Consider the following 24429-nt stretch of genomic DNA (forward strand, 5'->3'; position numbering starts at 1 on the left):
CACCTATTGTGGGCAAATACTGTATCGTACCTGGCTAAAACTAGGGGTTTCCTTGTAGTATACCGCCACCTAGTGGATAATACTTTATTGATCGTTGATAATAAGGGAGACTTGCAAAGTAAGAATTTCATGGTATGGTCTAAACTGCTGTTTTCACTGTGCATGTGGCAATAAACATGTTGAATCTGGAAAAGGCTTTAACATCAGCTGTATTTGTCAGCAGCTCCCTGCATACTATCATCATACCGATGTGTGTGCTCTTTTTCAGAAACTGATTATTTGTAGTATTTGTGTATCCAAATAAAACACTGCTGAATGTGTTTTAGTCTCTTTTTCTGGATATACGGTTTGGTTTGTTCATGCAGAACTGTTAACTGTAGTCCTTGGAGACCTACTTCACTGGTTTTCCCTTCATCTGACCACTTTTGATAGCTACTCAATAGCTGCAGACTGGGACGTCCCACAAGTCGCTCAAATTCTTCCACGAGTCAATTTTTCCGGCTTCTAACATCAACTTTGAGGATGAAACGTTAACTTGCTGCCTAACACAATGTTAAAAATTTTACACCTGATTGGAGTATTCTGTATATTAATGTACTAAGTGCAACTTGCACTTTAAAAGTACAACTAAGATGGTTCTTGTTACTAATACTCCTGTCTGTTACTGTTTACTAATTTTTAACAGCTGCTGATGGCAGCACATTGCTGCCAACATTGGTCTGACCTCTGGAATATGAAGGTAATGTCTAGATGTGGAGGGCTGACTCAGACCTATTCACTCAGACTCGAGTCAAAGGTGCATCTACTAAATACTGACTTGAAGACGGTAAATATTTAAACTACCACTCATTTTACATTATATTTTAATAAATATATATTCTGTTTTTACTTTGACGGTAAGTCAGTAAATTCCACAAAATCAATTAAAGAGGAAACTGAAACATAAAATGCAAGTTACCTTAAATCATTTAATAGTTGCAGTGATAATTATAAATACGCACATCACATATATACACAAAGATGTTTCAGTTCAGCGTATAAAGCTCTCAGATGGCTTCTCAAACGTTGGCACGAGTCAGTTGATGAAGTTTAATATTTACAGCGCTCCCATGTATTAAAACCTTGGCAGCGCTCCAGTGTGCTGAGGTGAACATAATCCAAACATCTCAAGAGTACACACAGAAAGCAACAGCACACGAAATCACTACGACAGTCAGAGAGAGAAGCCTGAGAAGTTCCAAACGCACAAACTTTGGTTGTTGACAAAATGCACCTCGAGTTTTTGTTACACCGTTTGTCGACAGCGTGAAAAGGAACCGGGGATTTGTTTTCACACGTTTCTAAAATCAAGTCGAGTACAAATGTAGAAATATATGTACAGACAAAACATAGAAACTCGTGTTCGTAAGGCAGAAGTGCTTTTCTGGGCTTGTACAGACTGTACCTGAGAGTCAACACTCCGCAGGTTTGTTTTTGTAACTCATCAAAGAACCCTTAAAGGTGTTTGTTGCTCTGTCATTGTAACACATCTACAGTTTAAACCATGTTGTAAAAAAAAGAGGCTTTGTAAGTTGTAGTTGTGTGTAAACAGAGAACACTGTGCGCGTTGAATTCACTTCAATGTACAGAAACGGGTTTGAACAATAATATAATATAGTTCCTTATCTTTGAATATCATCCATGACTGAAATAACAGTGACACCTCATCTACACTGGAGCACACTGACAGCAGCATCAGGTATTCAGCTGCAGAATAACAGATGTTTCTTGGTCGTCGACACAGTATCACATGTTTAAGTGTAAGTGTTTGACTGAAACACATCCAGTGTAGACAGAGGGTCAGTGCGTCTAAAGCTAACACACACAAACAAATCTCCCTCTTCCTAACAGACAATTATAAAAGAATAGCCTCGCTTCCCAGTAAATTACCAAAGACTTCTTCACTTACGATGAGTGATGTGTCTGCATATATAGATTACTAATATTCATGCTTCATACCCCACTACCACTAACAACAAATTCTACAGGCTAGTCTTTCAGGCAACAATGGGTCACTGCAGGCTCCTTGTTTGCCCCGACAGAGCTGCACAACTCTGAGCTCGTATAGTAAATTTTCCACTATATTCTATATTTTTTAGGCATTACTGTCGTTTTTTTAAATTTTTTTTTTAGTCAAGTATCAAGTGCAGATGTGTAAAACAAAGTTCAGCTACTTATCTTTTAGAGCATTAAGGAATTAAACTCAGATTTCAATCCATAATATTGTACTTATTACAATATTCTTTATGTTTGCATAGCTACAATGTTGTATTTCCTGTGATCCAAATTTGTGTGTGAAACTCTGTTATTAGAGTTACTTTGTAGTGTAATTTGATTATTTTTGTCCCAAAGAATAAGAAATCTGTTATATAAGTACATCTTAAAGTTAGAAAAAGGTAATTAATATCACTCCCAATATTGAACCATTTGTTTTTTTAGAACATCATGAAAACCACCTTGACACGTCTGTTGCTAAATCTTCACCAGTGGGGCAGGAAATTTAAAACATTTGCCGGAGGATGGTGCTGGAGAAGAGCTTAGGTAACCAGGTTACTGCATGCTAACTGCAACATACTACCAATGCTGCAGCTAGCATGCACGTTGTTTAACATGTTTTTACACACTGCAGTGATTTGTTCATAGATAAATTTAATGGAAAATTTACCACAGAAACCTAGAGAAAATGGAAGCAGGCATCTTTTCAGCTCTGCTTGCTAAGCTTTTAGTGACACATCATTATCTACATTTCGCGCCGCTCCGGTCGGCAGCAGACGTGCTGCAGGAGGGAACCGGCGAAACCCACGGCGAGGTCCTGGTCTCAGCTCATCTGGCCCAGGTAGGCAGACAGTAGAAGTCCAGGGGGCAGGAACTCTTCCTGTTTGTTCACCACTTCAGTCTGGCGTGAGCCGTTGTAGTCTGAGCCTGATGGTCCAACAAACAACAAATAGACTTCGATCACTGCCTTGTGACTGAAACACTTTGAAATCAGACAACAATCTATGAATTATTGAAATGTTAAGAGTTAGAACAGAAGATCTGTGGTTACTGATGGCTGATACATTATTAATAGATGTCGTCTTTTTCCTCATAGTTTTAAAACTGTACGGGGAAAGTTCATTGTTCTTGAGAATGAAGAAGTCAAAACCCCCACCAAACATATATTTACTGGAAGGGAAACGTTACTGCCTTTAAAACTGATCCCTGAAGAAATGATCCTACATTGGTGTCTTTGAATTTATGAGAAAAGTTCAAATCAACAGCGGCCTATTGTGGTATTCACCACCTTGTTACTGGATATGTTCGATAAACTCCAAGTTCAAGAGTTATGAAGCGTTTGCTGATGTTTTCATTAATGGCAGAGGTGGATGTTCTGTTTTAAATACTGTAATTTAGTCATATACTAAGAAGAGCTTTCTCATCTTATTTATATATGTCTGAGTAAAGTCATCACCATGCCTTTGCATTTCCTACAGTGAGTTACACACTCGTTATCTTGCTAACTGTTAGCCTCGGTGGCTTCCAGACGCTAACAGTTGCCTAGCAACTGTGTTCCCACGATTTACAGCTGACATTACCATTTGAACACCAAGCAGCATATGTACATATCACATAACGTGAGGCTATTTGATGTTCAGACAGGATCCTCCAACATATGTAAGGTGGACAGTGTCATTTAAAGTGGTCCAGTATGTATTGTTTCCACTCACTTGCAGAGACGAGGTCCATATACTGGCAGATGGCGTGAAGCAGCAGCCTCTCAAAGCTGATTCACAAACACAAACACATTTTCAATCAACGTGATTCAAACCGAGTATTAATTTTCTTCTGTAGTGATCCAGGTCAATAAAGTTTGTTTATATGTTTATGTGCCAATTTTATTTGCCATTTTCTCACATCTGGTATTTGTTTGCATTGTTTTTTCAGCTCCGCTCCACTTCTCTGTGTGGACTTTCATGTAATCATGTGTTTCCAGTTGAAACATTATTATGATCCACCAGTCTGAGCATTCAACCTGCATATTTGTCAAGGGATAAGGACATGAAAGTGTGTTAAGAGCAGCTGAAGGGGTGCGTTGGGGGGTTTGTGTTATTTCAGGAATGGAAGAGATGTGGATGTCGATCCAGCACGTCTGACTAATACATTTATGCGTTTGAAAGCCTTTCAGGAGCCAAAGTCCTCAACAACATTTTCAGAAACCTTATATTTGTAGAAGGGAAACAATTTTCCTGCAATGCTCGTCCAGCTAAAAGGCTTTTTAAGATACACACAGAATCTAATTTAATTCCTGTTTCACTAAAAAAAAAAAGTGACAAAATGGCATTGTGATCAGTCGTATATAACAATGATTCCCAATAATAAAAGACATTTTCCCACAATAGCTATTAGTGTAGACATTATTTTCAACAGGGTCTGAGGGTCTTCTGCTTTCATTAGTCCCACATACAAAATACTGTATAAATAATTTTTTTGAGAAGCTGAATTCAGCGCTTTTAAAGACTGATGGGTACTCTGATTATAGAAAGAGGATTTGTACCTGCTGGTGAGGTTGGTTGTGTAAACAGAGTGAGGTTGAGCATTGAAGAAGCTCAGAAGGTTCTCCTCGAGGACTTCCAGCGTCCCCTGTGAGGAGGAAACAAAAAGAATTAGGGCCGACTGTTTCTTCACGTCCTTCATTTCCTAGCTCACATTCAAATTACGTCCAGAGGCCGGTGGCACCAGCTGGAAATCACAGAGTTTGGTACAATCAACCCCAGCAATGTCCAGCGTTGCAATAAATGTTTATACTGGTTACACCATCTACAACTATGACTAGATGCAGCTACATCTGCCAGCACAGTCTAGTGCAGTTGCCATTGCTATGGTTACTGGCGTTATTACCAAGAAATTGATGGTTAAAAAAATGACTGTAGAGCCAAAGAAACAACAACTATCGGATCGAGAGGTTAAAATAAACTTGACTGGGACATCTTATGAACGCCTGCAACAGAGACAAAGGGGTTTGATGCACAATAGAGACAGAGGAAAGGTCAAAAACTACTGAATTTAACATGTCTTGTAACAAGAGGTTGACGCTCTGCAAACCCACTGTACATACCACAATGTTTGAACACAAACCTTAACACAGTACACGCAATCAGAGACCAATGGACCACTGTGACAATTTTGAAGAGGATGTTATTCTCACCATGGGGATTTGTTTACGCCTCAGAGTCATTCGTAGCCTGCGGTCGATTCTCTGGAAGCAGTCCTGAGCAGTGAAGGCAGGATTTACTGTGGAGAGGTGGGCAACAGTCAGAAAAACACAGAACAGCCTGCAAACAAACACAAAATGAGATGCTCACCATTCCTCTGGTCCTTCGGGAGCCGGTCGGAGCTTTTCTTCTTGGCCTCCTCCAGCTCCAACAGAGACAGGAGCCGCTCCTGCTCCTCACCGGAGCAATTCATGAAGTCATTCCATGGCTGCGATGACAGGACAATAAATTACACTAGAAAGGCTTTGGAAACTTGTGTCTTTTTTTGTTTAATCTTGAGGATTAAAGTGTTACATACATACATCATGGTGAATTAACCTGAAGAAAAGAGGCTGATGTGTTTACCTCTATGTAGTTTCCATTGGTGCAGGCTTCAGTGAAGATAGATGGGATGGCCGGGTTACTGCAAATCTCCAGATCATCTTTGGAGCACTCATCCTTCTCAAGAAGATTAGCAAGATACCGGGCTGATTTTCAGACAGAAAGAGCACAGAGAGGAAACTTAAACGACTGATTTATGAATTTAAAGTAATAATTGTTGACCATAAAAAAGCTCTTTTTCGGTGCTCAACACAAAATTAACTTGATTCTGTTTACCAAACTTCATCCAGCCACACCACAAAAAGCTTCATAAAATATTTTCACCTAATGCTAATGGTTTGAACTAAAGGCTGTACAGTTCCCGATTCACCCCTCTGGTAATAAAATTGATCAATATAACTATTGGCTAACATCTCCCCTCCAGCTTTCTGCAAGAAAAGACTGCATGTGCTGACAAAGTTGGCCAAATCATCTTCTCATCCACAGTTGTTTAGCCTTCTAATTCCTTTTTTTCACACTGCAAAGTATTACAAACACACAAAATAGTTCTTCTTTCTTGCTTCCCTGAGAAATAACATGGGTCATGGCAGCGTTCAAAGCCCTCTGATCTGGCACAACAACTGAAGTAATATCCGGTTGTGTGTGTTGCGCTATTAGTTTTCCACCCTGTAATGTGCCCTGGTTTAAGAAAGCAGCATATCTGTAAAGTTTCTTCTTAAATGTGTGATGCAACCTGATTTCAAGATCAGGTAGGATTTTAACATTTCTGTAATCTGAACCCAGCATTCTGCAGCAGTACTTCCTGACACATACACATTAAACATTAATGAGTAAAACCGGTGGGGTTCCCCTTTAAACGCTTTTCCGCCATTGTCTCTTATAACCTGATTGTGTGAAATGAGAGCTTACTGTTTTCCTGTCGGCGGAGGCTCTTCTTGCCTTTGGCCCGAGGGATGAGGTCAGAGTTGCGGATGGCTTGGTTGATATAGAACTGCTTCTTTTTAGAGGGAGACACTCGTTTGGCGGGAGAGTTGGGCAGTGAGGTGCACTTACACTCCTCGATCAGGCTGGAAATACAGAGGACGAGATATCAATTTAGTCAAGAACACAAATCTTAAAAGGGATTTACCACCTTCTAACATGATTAATGATTAATGGGTTTTTCTTTGAAACTGTCGCCTTCGAGCTTGCTCTGAGGGTTTAAGGCTGGGTTCTGTAAAGCGTCTTGAGACAGAATGTATTCTTACTGAAGCTATATAAATAAAATCCAATTGAACTGAATTGAGTTACTTTGCACGTTGGGGGGGATGTAGTTAACCCAATTCTGCTCAACCTGCTGCATAGAGACGACTTCTTCTGTGGGTATTTCTAGATTTTCCACAATCTTTTAACTAATGAGCATACAGGCACATACAATGAAACTTTTCATATCACATGAGAGACAGTGGGTGAGTAGCATTCCTACGTTAAATACCTCTGTTCATATAAATAACAAATAAGATAGCATCACAGTTTGTTGTGTGAGAACAGTATAAATATCCATCTAGGTTTAGCTACGCTGAGCAACAATACTTGTGTTCATGCTAGGCAACCAAGGCTTTCAGTCTTAATTACAACTTGGATTAAGCCAAAATTTTTATTGACTTTAAATGGTCTCAATCAAGAAATAGGACCTGCCTGACAAAATGAAGTAGACCAAAAGATTCTTAAAAGCTAGACATCATGCTGAGATCCAAAGAAATTCAGGAACAAATGAGAAAGAAAGTATTGAGATCTATCAGTATGTAAAAGGTTATAAAGCCATTCCTAAAGCTTTGGGACTCCAGTGAACCACAGAGAGAGCCATTATCCACAAATGGTGAAAACATGGAACAGTGGTGAACCTTCCTAGGAGTGGCCAGCCAACCAAATTTACCCCAAGAGCACAGCGACGACTCAACTAAGAGGTCACAAAAGACCCCATAACAACAACATCCAAAGAACTGCAGGCCTCACTTGCCTCGGTTAAGGTCAGTGTTCATGACTCCACCTTAAGAAAGAGACTGGGCAAAAATGGTCTGCATGTTCCAAGACAGAAACCACTGCTGAGCAAAAAGAACATAAAGGCTCGACTCAGTTTTGCCAGAAAACATCTTGATGATCCCCAAGACTTGTGGGAAGGTACTCACACCAACAGTAAAATATGGTGGTAGCATGATGGCCTGGGGCTGTTTTGCTGCTTCAGGACCTAGAAGACTTGCTGTGATAAATGGAACCATGAATTCTGCTGTCTACCAAAAATACAGAAGGAGAATGTCCGACCATCTGTTCGTGACCTCAAACTGAAGCGAACTTGGGTTCTGCAGCAGGACAATCAAAGTCCTGACCTGAATCCTACTGAGATGCTGTGGCATGACCTTAAAAAGCCAGTTCATGCTCAAACCCTCCAATGTGGCTGAATTACAACAATTCTAAGATGAGTGGTCCAAAAGTCCTCCACAGCGCTGTAAAAGACTTGATTGCAGTTGTTGTTGTTAAGGGTGGCCCAACCAGTTATCAGGTAGGGGGCAATGCAGGTGGATTTTGTTTTCCCTTAATAACAACCCTCAATTACAAACTGCATTTTGTGTTTACTTGTGTTATCTTTGTCTTCCATCTAAATTTGATCTGAAACATTTAGATGTGACAAACATGCAAAAAATAAATCGGGAAGGGGGCAAACACTCTTTCATACCACTGTGTTTACACGCCCCAAGGCATCAATCAGAACAGGACTTTTTATGTGGCATGTGAAATATAACAGAAGACGTGTTGACAACTTTATTCACAACACTGGTTTCTTTCAGTAGAAGTTGACCAAGACTGACCAATGGTTTCGACATAGCTGCACACATGGATTCTGACTTTGTTCACCTTGTTTATACAATTTTGTATATGTGTCATGTGTCTGTCCCTCCTGCAAATTCATGTCACCTGATGTTTAGTCCAAGCAAGCAGAAATAAACTTGGATGAAACACTTGGATACTTATTCAATGCTGATATTTTCCAATTTAAAGGATTTTTGAGGGGTGCCACCCTCCCTCTCAATCCGACTAAACACTCCTTCTGATCATCCCAGTCTGTTCTAACTGAAATGGCTACACGAGGCATTTTTATTCATATTATTAGCAGGATACTAGTGTCAAGCTCACTTAATATTTACTAATTGTTTGGCATCATATTAAAGATAATTACAAGATATAAAGCTTTGAAAGCTCCCTTTAAACGCCCCATCTCTGCAGTGATTTTAAATGGAGCAGAGCATGAACGAGTATCCTGCAGCAGCTCCAGATGTAGGTCAGTGGGTGTTTTGTGTGAGGACCGCCTCGGCTTGGTTTTCTGCCTGCCTCTTGCCAACTTGCCCAGCTGGTGCCATTTTTAGCCTGAACCCTGCAGGTTGTTAAACTACATAAAATGATACAATGTCTGCCTGGATTATTTAGGGTTTGGCCCAAATCTCGGCCTGACATGTAAACCTGACATAATCACAAATTTTACTGGCGTTAAAAAAAATTTTTTTTCATAACGTATACTTTTTCTCCTTTCTTGTAAATTTTAACAATAGGCAAATAAAGCAGGACACAGTTTGAATGAAAGCAAAGCTAGTTCGTTGTAGTGAAGTGAATAAACTGTGATGATTTAAAGACTCCGAGACAACGTAAAACAACGTAAACAGGTCTGCTAGCTGGCTGGCTGCTAAAATGCTAACAATGACAGAATTAAAGAGCATGTTAAAACATCAAAAACGGCGTTTACTAGCAAATGAGTTAGTTTATTACCATGCGACCAAATTAACAGGTAATTTTAGTCGAGCTACCAGATACAACTGCCGTCAGTAAAACTAGCTACTTAAGTCAAGCGGAGTTTTAATTCTGGCTAATGCTAAGTAGCCGGCTAACATTTCAGTTCCGAAATTTGCACTCACATATAATCCTGCTCTTCATTGTTATCTGTCAAAACGACCATCTTATTTGAGGAAAAACAAACGGAAAGAATTCACGGGACGTGTAACAAATAAATACAGTCGGCAGCGAAAAACAAAAGTTGAAACAGTAAGTGTTTGGCAGGTAATCAGGTAAGGGTGGCTAGCTGCTGGCAACTAGCTTGACAGTGTGGGCGGAACCCAGGAACAAAAATAGCCGTTGTCTTTCACAAACAAAGATGGAAAAAAGTCAGAGAGCTCACTCTGTCTGTTAGACACATAACAGAACATGTATTCTTTTATTATTATTATCACTACTATTGTTATCAATGTTATTTCCATACACTATTATAAAACAAAAACAATAAATAAGAAAATTTGTTTGATTGGAATTTTAATGATACAACTCATACGTGCAGTGTAAATCAGTGTTCTTTTTAATCTCTCGAGGGAGCCATGTTGCTAATAGACTATCTTTGCCTAGCCACCTCAGCAAACAAAAATCCTTGCTCTGGCTTCAAAATAAAGTCTCTGCCACCTCCATCATCTTTCAAATCCACCATCTTGGAGTGGTTTTGGGTCAGGCATTATAACTGCTTTGACTTAAGGTGATTTTTTCCCCCACTCATTAAAGGTTACTGAGGTTTGTGTGCATGTTACCATAACAGCAGGCTTTATAGGGATGCCAGTGAGTCATTTAATTGTTCTTTCTCATTGCTACTGGAGAGGGAACAAGTTCAATCTGGTAGAGCTGGGAGTTTTCTTTGTTTATAAAGTTTTTTTTTGAGAGATGTTTGAACGTTATCAGAGAAGATTTACAAAGGTGTTTCCCTCTACATCTTGGAATGGGAAACGGGAAGAAGACAGGGAGTTTTTTGATAATATCAGAGAAACTTGAACCACACACTTTGCCACTGATTGCGGTAAAGAAATCAGTTCCCAGGATAAGAACTGTGAAGCCAAAGGAGACAACTAAAGGGACTGTGTCAAACAGCAGGTCCACTAGAGTCAAAGGCATGACTACATGTGAGACGTCAGGGAACGTGATGAAGCTTTGTGTCAACTTAATCCCTATTTTGGCCTTGGCCAAGGAGGAGGAAGAGGAGGAGGACGAAGAGGAAGGTTTTAGCTTCATGAATCGAAGGAAAACAGAAAAAAGCAGCAAAATAGACCCATCAGTGGAAGAGAAACGCAAATCGAGTGATTCTGATTTAGGATTTACTTCAGAGACAACAACAGAAGCCAAACAGTCACAGAGTCCTCGGGTTGTGCTGCCGCCTATAACTCGACGAAAACCAGCTGCTGAGGGGTGTGACCGTCAGAAGATCCAGAGGTGTCAGAAGCCTCTGCCTCCCATCACTCTACGTCACCAAGAAACAACCGCCACTATTCCAAACTTTACAACAGACAGCTGTGGAGACCATGGACCAGTTACAGGACAAGTGTTGGACAACAGGCCCTGGAGAGACAATCCTCTGTTCTCTAAGAGTGTGAGTTAATTTCAAAACCAGATTATTGATAATGTTTAGACCCAATTTTCTTATCAGTACTACAACATTTGCACCTTATTTAAATCTGTCTGTCACAGCTTGATTATGGAAATCCTATTAAGCCTCTAGAGTGCACCTGTAGGATTTATTTCAGTCTTTAGTTGCAACCAGTCTGCCACAGGTTCACAGTGTGGCCTCTGATTAAGTAAAACAATGCTTTAAAGCTGGATATTTTAGTTCCTATTTCCAGAAAATCTTCATCTGGGCCTTCACACGTACACATTCATTTTTGCATGTTTTGACCTTAACATGAAACAGACAGTAAGAGACATCTATTTATTACTTTTAAAGGCTTGACACAAGTAAATATAAAATAAACATAGATCCTTAAAACTGGATTCAAGCCAGGTGTTTAGTGCATAACTGCAAGAAAAACAGTAACACCTGAGATTAGGAAAATAAAGAGCAAATTAAAAAACAGATTTTTACATTGAGAGGAGTTTTGTTGAGCAATTGATTCGGGGATGGAATATATTTTTGACTCGTTTAGACTCTTCTCTGTGCAGAGGTCTGCAGAGTTTCGTCTTCCTGACATCTCCTTGTGCAGCCTGGACGCCCTGCTGCAGACAGTGACGCAGAAACTGGGTAGGAAGAGGAGAGGCGGCGATGAAGCTCCAAGGAGACGAGTCCAGTCGGATCGTGCTGTCGTTTCTTTTAGCGAACGTCGTTTCAGAGACACGAGTGTCTGGCAGAAGGGTGGGAATCTGGACGACATGTATGGCCGTTGGATTTGACCCTTTTTTGAGAGTTATCCATTAGACTTTCATATAGGACACATCGGGCCTGGTATCCCAGACTTTGCACGTGTCTCTATGTGTAGTGCACTGTCTCGGTCTAACCACCTGGACTTAGCCTCAAAACAATAGACAAGTGAACTCATATACTATAAGCCTGTTTCATCCTGATCTTGTCACACTGCAGACTGCACAGCACTCTTTTTGACCAACTGGCAATTTTTGTATAAAGAATAAAACTGAGTAAAGAAAGTTTGGTCTCTTTTTATGTTTATTTCAGATTCTCACAATGTAAAAAATTTACAACAATTTTACAACAAAGTAATTTTCACACATTGAATGCGGTAACAAAAGAAAGACAAAAAAATAGTAAAGTAGGAAAAGGTTTAGTTTTCCCAGTGACACATTTGGTCACAGATTTTGTTCTGGGAACACATCTGGTTTTCCAAAAAGAGTTATTACCACTGTTTAAGTTGCTTTTATTAAGGTTGTTGCAGACACAGCCTCCGTTCAAAGGGAGGGCTGTGTCCATGACAGAAATTCCATGCCAGGGAAATAAGTGAGTTTTGTGAAGATGGGAAACAGAAGGAGTAATGCAATTAATTAAAAGTAATTTTTAAGAATAAATGTTGTTTTTATGATAGATAAATACAGTATATATATGCTATGCATGAAAAGGATGGATGGGAATATTTAGGATCATGCACACTTACATGCAGAAACATTACAGACTGTCAGCCAACACAGGAAACCTCAGTGTTTTTTTGTTCATGGTCAAAAGTTTATAGAAAGATTTTCCCTTTAGTGACTGCGCACACTAACAGGGCTGTTGAGTTGGTACCACGTTCCACGTCACAACTTATATTTCTGTCAGAAGAGATGCTGCAGTCATTCCAACCTTCCAGGAGGTCCCTAAGTGAACAGGTTACCAGGTCTCAAGAAATATGTTGGCCTGATGTTGGCCTAATTAAAATTACAGAACTAGTGTTCAGCCTAAAGTTACTTACAGGCCTTTGCAACAGCAATATCCGTTAAAGGCTGAAGCTGTTGAATTATTTAAATTAGTCCAGTTTTTGAGTCATTAAAAAAGCAGGAGTAATCATACCATTTGAAATTCACCTCTTTGCACTCCTGTTGATTTGTAACCATGGTCAGCCTACTGGATTCTGTTTTGTGCAAGCTGTAAATACTGTTGTGCAACCTAGAGCTCCCTCAGTGCCAAATCCATACACTATTCCATCCGTCTATAAGTCTCCTCAGATGCCTCTCGGTGGCTCTCTGCAGTAGATCTGGTAAATGCATTCTGAAGTGTTCGTTCATCCAGCCAGTCAGTTCTGGTTCAGATTCCAGTTTAAAAACAACATTTGGACTTTCACTCACTTAGAATTTGAATCGCTGCAGCTTCAAAAGGCATTGCTAAGTTTTCAATCTAGCAGCAGAAGGACATAAAGTGACTCTCCCTAAACTCCAGCCACCCAAACGTTTTGAAGGAATCCAGAACATCACAAAGACACATGTTTATGACATGTTTACACTGTAGCACTGTTATCCCTAACTAAGCAGTTTTGGAAGCGCCGCTCAATCCAATTGTACATGGTAAGAGGTTACAATCACATGACAAGGTGGTGGCTTTATGGACTCCCCTAAAGCTTTGACTGGGGAAGAGTCGGGCTGTGTTAAGTTCCACCCGTTTCTTAATGATGGATTTAACTAAACTCCCGGGTAATTTTAGTGACTTGGTACTTTATAGTTTCTTTTTCCAAGTTGCTTGGGTTGTTGTTTGTCTACATAGTGTAATTATAGTCAAGAATACTGATTAACCAGAGACTGGATCTTCAAAACACATGTGTCTTTGCACTAGTACTAGAAACTTGAGACACATTCACTGCACTCAGGTGATCTCCATTCATTTTCAATGTAAATTTATAAAGCACATTTAAAAACAACAAATGTTGACAAAAGTGCTGTACAGAGTGGTCAAGGCATGTTTGGGGACTGCAGCGGAGAAAGAACAATCTCCCCTAAGCTTCGACTCTGCTGACCACAGTGTTTTTTTATTTTTTTTTATTTTGAGACTGCTGGCAACAAATGCCTGCACCTCTGTCTAATAGGTCAGTCACTTTAAAGGGGTCGAATACTTACACCCCATTTTACTTAATATATGTTTAAATAATTGACATTGCTTTGTACTTTTTTCACCTCGACAGTAAGGACTGTTGAATTCACACTTGGAAACTGAGTTGTATGTATATCAGACGAGCTTCAGCTGGGTGTAAATAATAAAACTGGAAACCAAATAGGAAAAACGGAAAGTGTGTATAGTATACTGCATTAGCCAATTCAACTTTAACAACTACTACTAACTACTTCATGTGCAAGTAAAAATAAATCAAGTTCAAAATAATAAGTGGAAATGGTGTAGAGCGTGTCATACAAAAATTAAAATACACTAAGTGTACACTTCAGTTCTTCCAACTTTTATTTCTTCTTTTCCTGAAAAGGTTCCACTTAGTAGAAGATGTCTTAATGCACAGCATCAGACGTTTCATACACAGAAGCAAAACTGCATTATTTCTGCCAGCCACTCTAAGCCATTTTCTCCAAAGGATCTCCGTGATCGTGGTGGTTATGTTTAGTTTTTCTATAACATGGCATTTTCTCCACAGAATCTCTATTAAATGGCAGAAGACTTCACATAAAGTGTCCAGATGTTTTATCACATAACAAGTGCATCAAATAAATTAAACCTGAGATACACAAAAACTAAAACGAAAAGCTCTCTCCACATTTCAAATTCATTAATGATAGATATTTTAAGGCTTATGATTTCTAGTTGTGAGTATAAAACTAAAGTAAGTTCAAGACGTTTTAAAATGTAAAAAAACAAAACATTTATGAGAGTCAAGAAAACTCTTACACAGTTGTTCTCATTGCTTTGTGAAAAAATATCACGTGAGGCCTCTGATTGTACTGTTTGTCCTTAGCACCATGTTGATAAGGTATCGAGAGATGGCACATAGATCGTCTTGAGAGTCTTTTATTTGTTTAAAGTTACCGTATCCTGGTGAAGAGATTTAAAACTGATACAGATTCCTGAAGGAAAAGACAAAGAAACATGATTATTTTACAGGTATGAGGAGGTCTCGGTCTGTATTACTATTATTAATGAAGCAGTCCAATGACACATTCTCACCTTTGTTGACCGTGTTTTACTGAATACATTCCAGAAACGTAGCGTCTCATCTCCAGCTCCTGTGACTATCGCCTCACCATCTGGGGACATGGCCTAATGGTAAAAAAAACAAAAAAAACAAAATCATCCATCTGTTCTTGCAAATCTGGACACCCTCCCATTTACATAAGACTATATTCTCATCAGAAAGAAACTTTACCAGGTAGAGCACTCTGTAGGAGTGTCCTGTGAGTTTGGCAACCTGAGTGAGAGCTGGATATTTCCACACCAAGATTTGGTTCTGAGAGTATCCATGGGTGCTGACCTGGAAAAAGCACATGTTTGCTTATTGTTGCTTGCACTGAACAGCAGCGGATGTAGGATTAGGAAACAGTATTGTTGAATTCACACACAGAAACTGAGAAATCTTTGTAAAATTATATAAATTAGGCGCAAATGTACAGGATTAAAGGATCAGTGAGATAGGTACGTTGCATACTATTCTCAACGAAAATATTATATTATATTATAAATTATGAGCAGGAGTCACTTACCAGCTCATTAGCATGTTTGGACCAGGCCAAGTTGCAGACCTGAGAGCCGGTGTCCATACACTGCAGCGGCTGCGATGTTAGAGTATTCCAAAAACGAATACAGCGATCGGCAGTACCGCCACCAGAGGCCAGCAGGCCATGCTGGTGGGGGGACCAGGCAATGGCTTTCACTGCAGCCAAGTGATCCGTGTACGTTTGCACCGGGCTCACTGACGAATGGTTCCACACCAGCAGCTGAAACAATAAAACACACCCTCAGCATTGAATACAGCAATCAAACAAACAAAGACAGAGGTGGCTCTAATAACGATACCTCTACCTTATTATCGTTGCCACCAGATGCGAGCAGCTGATGGTCAGTGCTCCATTTCAAGCCACACACTTCCTGTCTGTGCCCCTGCAGCCGCCTCTCTGACTGGAGAGGAGGCGTCCGCACATCTCGCTGAATAATGATACGATCACGGCTTCCCGAAGACAACTGATCTGCATTCCATGCCAATGCTCCTGTTGAGAAAGTAAACTTAAATGAAAGCCTTATAACACTCTCCACATTTGACTAAAATGTTTTTCAATTTAATCAAGACTGTGCCTTGTTTTCAGCTCATCTGTCTTGGTAATTCCTGTAAACTGCAGAACAAAGTTCTTACCAACTCTGGCTGTGTGTCCCTCTAGGGCAAAAAGTTTCTTGCCAGCACCAGCGTCCCAGATTTGAACATAGCCTTTATGAGTCCCCACTGCCACAATGTTTCCCTAAAAATACAAAACATCCACTTACAGACAAAAAAGTCAACTGACAATTCACCGGAATAATTCTTTAACAGCACATAGCTACTTACCCTTTCTGACCACCCAACTGACGTGACTGAGTCTCCCTCCACTGATAAGTCACACAGCCTTGTTACCTAAAACAACATAAATCATCTATTGAGTCACTGTGATACAGCATAGCAATGAAAGCTGCCAAAAAATAAAATATATTTATGTATACACATAATTTTCCATACCTGGCTGGTGCAGGCACTCCACAGGTAAACACATGTGCCCAACCCGACACTGAGCACATTAAGGGACGACCAGTCCACCAAGTTGAGATAAAAGTCATCCTGCAGCTCTGGAGCATCCAGAACTTTAAAGGGGATCTTAGAGATCTTGCGCGTTGGCTTTCTTGGTGAACGCAACAGCTTCTGACTGCAACAGAAAGTGTAGATTTTACAATATGTAAGTATAGCATAAAATATGTGCATTCTTTCTTTGCCTGGGAGACCACACATGGAATGAAACAGCCCTTCTACCTTTTATTGCTGACAGGTGATAGCGAGTAGGGAGAGATGTTGGAGCCATCCTCTGGTGATGATCTTTTGGTGTTGAGTGAATACTGCAAAGAACACAAAGACGGAAAATAACTTTATTAAAATAACCTAAATCTACCAACCCCCACCCATGATGTACAATGATCAGGCATAACATTATGCCCACATTCCTAATATTGTGTAGGTCTCCCTTGTACTTTCAAAACAGTTCTGACTCGTCAGAGAATGGACATGGGCCTTCTGAGGGTGTCCTGTGGTGCCTGGCAACACAATGTTATTAGTGGGGGCCTTTGGATTCTGTGGGCTGGGCGGCGGGGCCTCTATGGATATTACGACAGATACTTGATGTTTTTTTTGAGTAGTGCCTAAAGCATTTTTGTGTGTGTGTCTGTGTCAGACTGCATCCTGCTGGGGATGGCTGCTGCCATCAAGAAGAGTCATTGCTATGGGGTGGGGGTGCCTGGTTTGGTATAAGTGGATGGTACATGTCTAAGTACCTTCCACATGAATGCCAGGTCCAAATGTTTCCACAGAACATTGATGTCACAAGATGGTTAATGTTATTTACTTCTCCTGTCAGGGGTTTTAATGTTATGCCTGATCAGTGTATATTCTTGTGTACTAATAATGTACAATAAATGTGTTCTATAATAATGTGCATACAGAGAACAGACTCCTCTTCTCTGGTGTTGATGGCTGGAGACGTCTGTCCTCTGTCTGGGGGTCCTGGATCTTTTCTATTCCTGCTCCCAGCAGCTCATTCTTCAGTAAAGCAGAGTAGGCCAGCCCATCTGCTACAAGCACAACAGCATTATTTGAGTCAGAAGATATGACAAACACACATGAAAGTAGTATTCGAGGTGCACACATGCAAGTACAAAATTCAAAAACAAGATTTCTAAAAGTTATTTACCTTTGACATTATCAGTAGAGGCATCCTTTGTTTTTCTGTTCTGACTTGGTGATTTCTCATTTTCCTAATTAAAAACCACAAAAACACTGTTATTGATTTGAGACACAATTTTTCCCCAAAACTTCACTTCATACTAAGCAGAAGGATACTTCGATGAAAACTAAATTTAAAATATATTTGCCTTGTTTGCACTTTTTGTTTACTATACAAATCCAAATGTGTTATTTCATAGTTCTGAAAACCCCTTGAATGAGGAGGTGTGTCCAAAGTTTTGGCTAATATTATACATACTACTTTTTTTTTTTTTTTCTTCAGACAACGTCCTCAAAAGATTCCCCAATAACAAACTCATACATTGATCCTGTGGAAGTTGATATTCCAGTTGGCTCCTGCTCTGGTAGGAATGAATCTGTCTCCAAGCTTACTGGGTGAGGACAGTGGGGAGCTGGTGGGTGCCCGGCTGCACAGACTGTGTGGCAGTTTCTGTAACACAAACAAATCTCCTTTGCGTGTGTTCGTTTTTGAAGTTTCGATCAGTTCAATAATAATATAACACATCAAATTTTGATGTATAACACTTATATGATTAAGGAACAAAAAAAAACAAAAAAACAAAGAAAAGTAATAAACGACTCACAATGGGGCTCGAGTTGTCGTTCTCAATGTTGATTTGGCGGAGCAGCCGATGTTCATATTCAGGATCCATCCTTGATCCTGACAGCACAGTGGCAGGCTGGGAAGACAGACCTGAGCAACACAAATATATTCAACAGTTCAAGTGAAATGCTATTGTGGAATTACATATATAAGAATTCTGGGGTCTATCACACAAACCAGGGTTAGTTTGCCAATGTTTGACAGATATTCATGTGGCATCATGATAGAGCAGTTTTAAACGTGTAAAACCACAAAGTCACACAGTTAACCACCACTACAGTCAGCGCTATTTCTGACTGCCTCGTAAAATACTCCGTTTATTTACTTAACAATGATGACAGCCATTTATTTTTCCATATAATGACCAAAATTAAAGCACAAGTAGTGCTGTATTTGAATTAACGTAATAATTCAGTTAGGACTAACCTGCAAAGCATCTAATAACGCTTAATGTCATGAAATTATTATCATTATTATTATTATTTTAGAGATGTTTACACTAAAAAAAGGAGAGGCAGCTAAGGATAACTAACGATAGCTAACTGAGCTAATGGCTAATATGTCAATTTTTGTCCAAACAACGTACCTACAGCGAGTCAGCTCCCAAATACCACGACTACCCAACACAAACAGCGGGGGCGGGTACGAGGTCGGATGAATTTGTTGGATCTATTTAAAATTACTGACTGACAGTTGGGGATAGTTGTTGTAATTCAGTTTAGCTGAGGTGTAAATCGCGTTGCATTTTGGGACTTTTGTGTCACGCCCGTGACGTAATTCTCTCAAACCAAAACACGGAAATGCCTCAGTTGTTATAGTCAATGAGTTGTTACAATGGTTGTCACTTGGTTGTTGCTGGCTACAGTCTTTGGTTGCTAGCGGGAGTTTTATCTAAAAAGTGACTTATATGTAGATGTGGTGTGTAAAATAAGAGAATCTATGTAAATACCTTGGGGAATTATTACATTTCCCTACACACACACACAGACACACATGTGTACGTAACAAATGATCACCGGTCTTATAACCAATCGAAAGTAATTCAACCACATGAATAATGCCGACAGCTTCTAATGCTAATCCTTCTTTAAAATGCCAAAATGTAAATAATATGTATGAACATACTGCATGTTATTGTCTCATTTCCTTGTCATGTCCCATTTTCAAACATAGAGGGCGCACTAGATTTCTTTTTCCAACTGTTTACACCCAGCTGAGGGCAGCAGGCGTTGTAGTCTGTATTTACCAAAAGCATTGAATCCACTCGGACCCTCGTATTTCTGCATTATTTAAGTAATCACGTATCTTGCCTGCCACTTTATGCATGCAGGGCGACAAATATTTATCCTCTACATTTAAAAGATATGTCCTCAAATTTCAAGAAAAATCAAGACATCAATAAAAATTCATTCATTCATTCATCTTCTGTAACCGCTTATTCCTGTTAAGGGTCGCGGGGTCAGCTGGAGCCTATCTCAGCTGTCATCGGGCGAGAGGCGGGGTACACCCTGGACAGGTCTCCAGTCTATCACAGGGCTAGCACAGAGAGACAGACAACCATTCACACTCACATGCACACCTACGGACAATTTAGAATCACCAATTAACCTCAATGAGCATGTCTTTGGATGGTACCCGGAGAGAACCAGGGAGAACATGCAAACTCCACACAGAAAGGCCCAGTCGGCCCATGGATTTGAACCCGGGACCTTCTATCAATAAAAATAAAGAATCCAATTCAGGGAAATCCAAGTATAGTAATATGAGTAGAATAACATATTGTTTTAATGCATACCATATTATTCTATGATTTGTAGTGTAATGTCTTGTTAAAGGACACTTCAGGTAAATGGTGTCACTGGGATTAAAGCTTCACCCTACTAAATTCAGGCTCACTGTCTGATGCAAATCCTGCTAAAACAGAAAACTGTGAACTCACAACTGTTCTGAAGGGGACAAAAAAAAAAAAAAAAGAATTCCGATGAAACATTTGTTAATCTAATCAAGTGCCTGCTCTTGGTTTATGAGGGTTCAGATGTATTTTTAGATCTCTTGCCTGTCCCACTCTCCTGTTCTAGATTATATTGTAACAGGATTATACATTCATAATGTCCATGTGTGTGTCTGTATGACATGTTTGGAATATGTTTACATGATTCGCACTCATCCAAAAACACTGCTGAATGTACTTTTCTTCCACCACTCTATTCTATATAATACTTTAGTCTCTGAAATGCACAACTAATGACCATGTAGCTATAACAAAAGATGCAGCACTGTTCCTTTAATGCCGTCAATTGTAGTGATAATAATCGCACACAGAGGGCCCCCCGTGAACTTCACTGTGTTTTCTACTGAGTGAGCCTATAGAAATTTACCACATCAGACACACAACATAGTTCTACAAGTGTGAAGGAACCACCACGCACGGACGCACGCACACACACGCACACGCACACACGCACACACACACACTCACTCTGTCTGTCTATCTGCCTTCCCCTCTTGCAGACACACCCACACAGCACTGGCGCCAACAACCAAACCCCCCTCACCTCCTCTCACCCCGCCCTCTCAACTGACCTCTAATTATGTCATGCGAAAAAGCTGTGCCCCATTGAAAAGCTCTCTTAATCAAACCCAATTAATTCCGCTATTTTCCCTTATTATCCTTTGCAAGGAACGCGTCTTTCCAATAAGACTGTTAACTCCAGCCGTGGCCCTTTCAGATCTACTCGGGTGTGGGAGCAAAATAATGGACTGCACAATTAATCAATTAGTCATCCGGGACTCAGTTGTTCCTAATGAACACAGTTACTGTGTTGTAGAGGTTCCTCAGAATTACTTGTCTTTTTATTTGCAGTTTAGTCAACAACTTGTTTCTATGACTTTTAGAGTTAGACAGTGTTCAAATGAAAGTACTGACCATGTTTATGATTTTATTTTTATTCCTCTCGTTATTCTCTTTTTGTATGCTTATGCAATCTGGAATTTCCTGTGGGACTCTTTTTTTTGTATTTTGGGGGCTAGTTCAAATAAAGTCAGAAATCCTTCAGAATAACAGAGTAACTTCCAATTTGCTCAAATCTAACATGCTCAAAGTTAGATTACTTTGAGATGTTGCATATAGAGGCAGTTCTTCATGATTCAAGCCAGATCAAATCTTTAAATAATCAAGTCATGGGTAATTGAAATTCTACAGCAGTCAAGTCTCAAATAAAATGTCAAGTCCTTCTCTAAAGACGATCATTAGAGACAGTCAGAAGCTCCGGTCATATCTAAGCAATCAGACATTTAGAATAATTCAAATTTACTGTCCGAAGTACTAAGGACAGGGAGGATTAAAGGCCGGGATCCCTGCGCCTTAGCCTACCGCCGCACGACTTTTTGTCCTCTTGTGATTTATTGACAACAAGCAATATGAGGCCAAGATTGATTTTCTGTAAAATCCAGATGTCCAGATTAGATTTGGCAATGTGCTGGAGGAGAACATATGCAATACTGTGGCATAAAAAATAGATTAAATCAGAATAACATAATATTTTTACACACATCTAACATCTTTGTACTTTGGGCCCTTTCAGTAGAAAATTTTCATATTTTATAAAAATATAACTAGAAGTTTAGAGAAAAAACATTTGCAAAACAGTTTATACAGAAGACAACATCTCTCCAGTAGAACCATTTTTATGATGGTGCGCTGCTGCTCTTTTTTCCCATGCTTTTCTTTGTGCCACTCACTCCAGCTCAATGCATGCCTACCCCAGCCCCCGGCTGTGACTATAGCCCCGACCCAGGGTAGGCAGTGTCAAGCTGAGCAGTGTCAAGCCATCCAGCACTTAGTTAGTGTCTGTTCAGGCCCAATTCGGCCCGGCCCGGCACAGCCCGGGTACTAATCCCAGGGCTGTCAGTAGACCCCGCTCTGAACTCATCCTGCAACACAGGAAAACGCTCTAATTGGGGGATTTTCTACATCATTAACTCTGATGAGCAGCCATCCCACCCTCCCTTTTCTCTCTCTCTCGCTCTCTCTCTCTCTCTCTTCCTCCCCACTCTCCCTCTCTCTGCCTCACTCCCACACTTTTCTCCAATTTAATCTCTTTCTTAATTTTTTCTTTCTACTTCCCACTCTGACTTGCCTCTTTCATCCTCTGTTGCTAAAAGCATTTCCTTCTTTTCATCAATACAATCACTATAAACTTTTGAGAGATGATCCAATAAACTTAAATCGACATGTGAAAATAGCAAAAGTCTTTTTTCTCCTTCATGTGCTCTTGTAATTTTTTTTTTACAACAAAATAACTTCTTAGGTGTGAGATTAAATATGACTTTTCTTATGTTGTTACTTTTTTTCTTTTTCTACTGATAAAGTTAAATCACGATTGCAAACAGGCCTTACTGTTGTTTCATACCATCAACTAGTCCCAGTTTGCGCCTTTAAAATATTACTGTTACATCTGTCAGAAAGCAATGGTTTTCTGAAAAGGGCAGTCTTTGAATACACTCAAGTTAAAAAAAACACTCAAGTTCAAATGTTTTTATTTTCAGTCATGAAAAAAAACAGAATGATTTTTTTTCCCACATGGTAAGAAAAGTCTTTTAGGCTTATTAAAAATCTTTGTTTATATGTTTATGCTGTTTAAAATCAGATTCTGAGCTTTGTGATTCAAACAAAATGCGATATCTAATCACTTATCAAGAATCATGTAAACATTGCCCTATTACGTCCATGGGCTTATCCATATGGTCCTTAAAGTGAGGTCTGTTCAAGCCTCCATCTGTCCAGGAAAGTGATTCACACGCTGAGGAGGCCTGTGACCGTGGCGGCACCGGTCCCTCTGTGAACATGTGCTGCAGTGGCTGAGCCTGCCGACCTGCCTGCCTGCCTGCCTGCCTGGGGGCAATTAGGGAGCCGGGCCTTGTGCTCAGAGGCCCCCCTGGGAAGCCCTGATTGATTGGAGTCTCATCTTCCTAACAGGCTGGCACCCTGCCACCAAACCATGGAACAGTAGAGAGGATTGGGAGGGGTAAAAGAAAAGAAAGAGCTCTTACATGACAGAGAGAGAGATGAGGAACACAAGTGCTCACATAAAAGAAAAAAATGTCTCTGCCCACGTATGTCAGATGATAACGATTAAACTGTTGTAATCTTGGATTTCTCTTCAGTCTTAGTGAGGTTAAAAAATACTGTGACTGTGTGGGAATGAGTGCACAGGTCGACATGAAAGCAGCAGCTGCAGTGAGATAAAGTTTCTATCAAACTAGATTTATTTTCAGTAGATCTTCACTTTAAAACAACAAAGTCACTAAAACAGACATAACATGTAAGACGATATCTGTACATTTCACGTTTATTTATATAAAAAAAAAAACTAATTAAAACTGTTCTAGTGCAATTTTGTCCATTATCTAACCTTTGGCTTATTCTTGGCCCAAAATCACATTTATGTTGTGTCCTAAAGAAGCTTTCAATGTGTACCAAAATCTTCATTTTCTATATGTTGTGAGTTCCTGGCATTGTCCAACAGGGAGTCTGAACATCACTAACCAACAACATTAAAAAAAATACATAAGGACAAGTGACGAGCAGCGACTATAACACTTGTCCCTCTGATGGATTTTAAAACATACATGACTAAAGACTGTTTTCGTTCTTGCTGCGGTTTGACATCATATTAAAGTGAAATATCACGACAAGACAATGAGCAGTTATGGAGAAAATGAGCCTCCTTTAAACAAAAAACAAAAAAACAAAAAACAAAACTGAAAATAAAAAAAATAAAAAGGATTCTGAAATTGCACTTTAAGATGACAGATTTTCTCTCCCTCTTGATCCCAGTCAGAAAAAGTTATTTTAAAACAAATATACCTGCACAGGTTTGTGAGAGGTACTTACATGCTAATATATTTCTTATCTATTCAACCCGATGCTACCCATATAAAGCACGCTGGGGTTAAGATCGATCTTCTCAACCTTTAAGACAAT

General features: G+C 39.8%; 2 protein-coding genes across 4 annotated transcripts; both read right to left on the reverse strand.

Moving 5' to 3' along the window:
- Positions 1 to 948: 948 nt before the first annotated feature.
- On the reverse strand, positions 949 to 9955 carry r3hdm4 (R3H domain containing 4). The gene is made up of 8 exons (XM_084548141.1): positions 9557 to 9955; positions 6522 to 6679; positions 5637 to 5758; positions 5382 to 5499; positions 5225 to 5310; positions 4574 to 4659; positions 3747 to 3802; positions 949 to 2961 (listed from the first exon to the last, which is right to left on the reverse strand). Exons 1-8 carry the CDS (start codon positions 9595 to 9597, stop codon positions 2858 to 2860), a joined length of 771 nt encoding a protein of 256 aa, XP_084404267.1. The 5' UTR covers positions 9598 to 9955; the 3' UTR covers positions 949 to 2857.
- Positions 9956 to 14265: 4310 nt separating this feature from the next.
- On the reverse strand, positions 14266 to 19299 carry LOC311490350 (fizzy-related protein homolog). 3 transcript variants are annotated; one of them, XM_084547795.1, is made up of 14 exons: positions 19030 to 19299; positions 18424 to 18519; positions 18141 to 18269; positions 17787 to 17850; positions 17537 to 17667; positions 16856 to 16938; positions 16568 to 16751; positions 16400 to 16465; positions 16211 to 16313; positions 15883 to 16067; positions 15564 to 15797; positions 15230 to 15334; positions 15031 to 15123; positions 14266 to 14930 (listed from the first exon to the last, which is right to left on the reverse strand). In XM_084547795.1, exons 2-14 carry the CDS (start codon positions 18490 to 18492, stop codon positions 14889 to 14891), a joined length of 1488 nt encoding a protein of 495 aa, XP_084403921.1. In that variant the 5' UTR covers positions 18493 to 18519; positions 19030 to 19299; the 3' UTR covers positions 14266 to 14888. The 3 variants fall into 3 exon arrangements, with proteins under 3 accessions (XP_084403921.1, XP_084403922.1, XP_084403920.1); XM_084547796.1 differs by having other exon boundaries at positions 17537 to 17664; positions 18424 to 18533; XM_084547794.1 differs by having other exon boundaries at positions 18424 to 18533.
- Positions 19300 to 24429: the final 5130 nt, after the last annotated feature.

Source organism: Chelon labrosus (assembly GCF_963514085.1).
Source record: "Chelon labrosus genome assembly, chromosome: 7".
NCBI lineage: Eukaryota > Metazoa > Chordata > Actinopteri > Mugiliformes > Mugilidae > Chelon > Chelon labrosus.

Excerpts from the sequence above, each read along its gene's own strand:
- LOC311490350 (XM_084547795.1), bottom strand. The coding sequence starts at position 18,492 with ATGGATCCTGAATATGAACATCGGCTGCTCCGCCAAATCAACATTGAG. Across the intron at positions 18,270-18,423 it reads ACGACAACTCGAGCCCCATT|AAACTGCCACACAGTCTGTG; the intron begins GTGAGTCGTTTA and ends TTTGTGTTACAG. Across the intron at positions 16,939-17,536 it reads AGAAGAGGAGTCTGTTCTCT|TATTCACTCAACACCAAAAG; the intron begins GTATGCACATTA and ends TGTTCTTTGCAG.
- r3hdm4 (XM_084548141.1), bottom strand. The coding sequence starts at position 9,597 with ATGGTCGTTTTGACAGATAACAATGAAGAGCAGGATTATAT. Across the intron at positions 5,759-6,521 it reads CCTCCGCCGACAGGAAAACA|CCCGGTATCTTGCTAATCTT; the intron begins GTAAGCTCTCAT and ends TCTGAAAATCAG. Across the intron at positions 4,660-5,224 it reads GGCGTAAACAAATCCCCATG|GGGACGCTGGAAGTCCTCGA; the intron begins GTGAGAATAACA and ends TCCTCCTCACAG.